The following is a 4,024-nucleotide window of genomic DNA, read 5'->3' as shown; positions in this document are numbered from 1 at the left end:
AATAAGAAGAAGTGGATTTTAAATAGAGTTGTGGTAACCAAAGTATGAAAGGACATACCTTTCATTTAAAAGAACTACACCTCTTCATTTAAAAAACATATTACTAATTTTATTTAAACAAAATTTCAACAACTTCCCCTCTATATCGCACCCCATCGGGTCTCAATTCCATGAGCAACTGTCTAGAGTAAATAGAACAGTGACAATCAAGAAAAACATCCCCCAGTTTTTGTGCTTTCAAAGCAAATAGTAACAGATAAAGAGAACAATCGGCCTCCAAAAACTGGTTCTACAGTGAGATTTGATGAAGAACGATGAGCAGGAGAAAGAGGAGAAAAGGCACCTAATGAACGGAGATTGTGGAGTTAGGCTAATTGAAATGGCCCGTAATCCAAAGTGAAAATAGAAAAGAGAAAAATTATTTTTTGCCGCCTGCCCTGCCCGCCTTTCTTTTCTTTTTAGCGCTGAAGTGAAAAAGGAATTAATTACTTTTAAGCTACAAACCCAACAAAAGTAGGCATTTTGCCAACAACAACATCATATAGGGACTACAGGGACAGAAAAGTGAGAGATCTTCCAATCTTCACTATCATAGTACATGATTTTAATCAATGTTGATTGAAAAACTATGATAGTGAAGATTTAGAAGATAACACATTTTTCTATCGCTACTCGTCAAAGTGATCATTCATGAGTATATTAAATGGGGACACTAGCTATAGCTATTAATCAAAGAATCAGAAGAAGAATAGAAGGCATTTTATAGTGGCTACACGCCTACTTCATTTCATTGTACGTGATCGGCACTATATATTTTGTGTGAACCATGTGGTCAAATTCATGCAAAGCTTACTAATGCTTTCAATATGCAATCTCCACTCCATAAACTTTGACCGAATTCTTGCATTTGTAGCTAACTAATTTTGTGCACAATAATTACATGCATGGTCCAAATGATAAGTTGAAACGTTTGACATACAATTAAAAAAAAAAAAGATTTCCAAGTGTAAATTTAAAAATATTCTTTTTTCTTGTATACGTAGGCTTGATATTTTATTAACATTTCTATCTGTACGTGTTTCAAATATTTTTAATATTTCTAAAGCTTTTGACATATTTGTTTGTGTTAATTAGTATTTTATTTAATTAACTTATAATGTAAAAAAATTAAATATCCATGTCGCAAGACCTACATACACCTAATATAATACTAGGTAATTCGTCTCTCCTCACGCCATTACCTTTTAAAACACTGATTTATACAGCTCATATTTATTTCGGAGAAGGATTATATTTGCCCACTTTGATAAATTAGTCATATATATCCTCCGCTTAAGTTATCGAGTTTATATGCTCTTGTCAATTACCCTTTTGTCCCCGCCCTCCATGGATCACTCGGAACCACCTTTTAATTGAACATGTGGATTTATTTATACCTGATTATTAGCCGATCCATATCCAAAATTTCCAAGATAAGGGGAAGCATATCCTTCAAAATATTAATCATAACTGTAGATTCTCTAAGAATATATAGTAATTCCTAATTTGCTTGAAAATAGATATGAATCGCACACATTAGCTATTTCTTCACCTATTCTTGGTTCGAGGTTTAACAAAGATATAAATCGAGGTTTCTCCTTAGCAAGTTTGTTGTAGTGCTATCTCAGCTTCTCAACCTTATCAAACTGGTTTCACATTTTCATATGATCAATCAACCACTAAATGGTTTTATAGTTACACTAATTAATCATTAAAAAGGGCAAGGGTCCAACATTTTCACTAAACTTTGTGAAATGTTGCAAATTTGTCATCCATTAATAAGTGAGATCAAATGATCTACCCTTGAATAGATTTAATTTTCCCCTAATTAATATACAGAAGTTTTTAACATGTTGGCCTTTTTTATAATGAGAAATAGTTAGATTTATCTATGAACTATGCAAAATATCTAAATTTACCCCTAAACTTTGAAAAAAAGGATCATTATTCATGCGATAGCAATAGTGCTTCTTCTAACATTCAGAACCTCCATCAATCACGTCTCTATTATCCAAGCTCAAATTAACCACTCTTAAGCCTTTCTATTTGAATTGATTTGTGTCCCCTTTTTGGTCAAACAATTTGGAAAAATATACGGATCTTACCAACTTTAGATATTCTCTTCTGAGAGAAAATTGGAATCTTGACAACTCTATTATATTATCATTAAATTTCCCTCAGGTCCCCGTGTGGCACTAGGTGCGTCATTATTTACCTACTAATTTGGTTAATTTGTTAATCATTTCCAGGAGGCAATTGGACTATTGACAAGGTTGATCAGGTAATATTAAATCATCCGTGTGCTGGAAAAGAGCGAGTCATCGCATCAAGATAGGGTTTTCTTTGTTTGAAGAGGCAGGGTATCAAATTGCAATCTTGATATATATGAAAGTAGGAGACAAGGCACAAACATTGCCTAATTGGTAGCTTAAGCCATATCAGAGTCACGTTACTCTTCGGCCTGCATATATAACAAAGTGCACGAGTGCCATTTATGAATGCACAGTTGTCAATATTCTTTTTGTCTCCAACAACAAGATCACTCATATAGTTATCTAACAGGTTTACATTCACTCAAATTGCTTAATTAACCCGATCGTGGGGATTAAATTTAAAGAAGAAAAAATAGTGTATGTTATGGTGTGAGGAGGCATGCCAGAGACATCGCCTAGAAAAGCTAGTTGACTGTTAGATCTAGATCAATGTCAAGTCCCTTTCTCTAGTCCCCCCTAGTTCTATATACATGAAACAAAAGCCAGAAGAAGGAGAACAACTTGAAACTTAAGAGTTTAACCTTTCAATAATCTTCTCAACTTCAACAAGAAAAAAACAAATGGCTTCCTCACCTTTGAGACCAAAAACAACCCTAAAGCATGCTCGTTCTAGCAGCTTTCCCTCTACATCTCACCCTATCGTGTCTCAATTCGATGAACACTTGTCTAGAGTAAAATCATCTTCTGAGGCTACCTCTTCATCCCTTTCATCATTCACCTGCAGACTAGGTGATCTTGAAAGCTTATTTGATTATACCGAAGATTTGCTTCAACTACCACATGTTCAACAAACCATTTCACGAGAGAAGTTGGATGAATTATTAGAGGGGTACCTCAAGATATTAGACGTTTGTGCCACCATCAAAGATCTCTTGTCGAATGAAAAACAAAATAGACAAGACCTTCTTTCAGCTCTTCGTAGAAGACGGAACATGGATGACATTTCTAGCTACCTAACCCCTAGAAAGAAGTCCAAGAAGATGATCCGAAAGCTTTTTAAAAATTTGAAGAGTATGATGAAGGAAAATAACTTCGCATCAAAAAAGCCTGAAACATCGGCTATTGTTGGAGAATTGCAGGACGTCCAGTTAGTCACTCTAGGCCTATTTAAGGCCTTGTTGTCCTATTTTAATGGCACTGGATCTCAATCAAGTAATTGGACATTATTATCCAAGATTATGCCCTCGAAAAGTGAGGAAGTAGAAGCCAATGAATTTGACAATGTTGATGCTGCTTTGTGCTCACTTTTCAGTCACAATAAGACTAGCAAATACGAAGAATTGATAAGTCAGTTGCGAGAAATGGAAGCAACCATTGAGGTTCTTGAAGATGGGCTCGAATGCTTTTTCAGGCGCTTAATCAAAACTAGAGTATCCCTCCTTAATATTTTGAATCACTAACTAGCCAGGAATATATGTTGCAGCCCAAATTAAGGACTATCCAAAAGTTTTGTACTACAGTAACACCTGTACATTTTATAACATATGTCAAAATGAAATATAAGATCAAGTTGACTTGTTGCTGCTACAAATATCGAGTTTACTTATTGAATACAATGTCAAATGCGGTTATTTGCTACTGCAAATTCTTAAGTAGTGAATAAAAATATCAAGTTCAGCTTCTGCTGCTGCAACAATCCTTCCCTTTGCTTAAATTAATATACTTAGATGTTGATTAAATTGGAAATCTAGAGTACTCGGTTAAAATTAAGA

At 34.5% G+C, this 4,024-nt stretch overlaps 1 protein-coding gene across 1 annotated transcript; it reads left to right on the top strand.

Annotated features, from left to right (window-relative positions):
- Window positions 1–2,872: 2,872 nt before the first annotated feature.
- On the top strand, window positions 2,873–3,712 carry LOC132644764 (uncharacterized). The gene has a single exon (XM_060361371.1). The coding sequence runs from the start codon at window positions 2,873–2,875 to the stop codon at window positions 3,710–3,712; it is 840 nt and encodes a 279-aa protein (XP_060217354.1).
- The last annotated feature ends 312 nt before the right edge of the window (window positions 3,713–4,024 follow it).

This window comes from Lycium barbarum, chromosome 6, assembly GCF_019175385.1.
Source record: "Lycium barbarum isolate Lr01 chromosome 6, ASM1917538v2, whole genome shotgun sequence".
Taxonomy (NCBI): Eukaryota; Viridiplantae; Streptophyta; class Magnoliopsida; order Solanales; family Solanaceae; genus Lycium; species Lycium barbarum.
The sequence above is the reverse complement of the archived record's forward strand: the minus strand, read 5'-3'. Positions and strand labels throughout refer to the sequence as shown.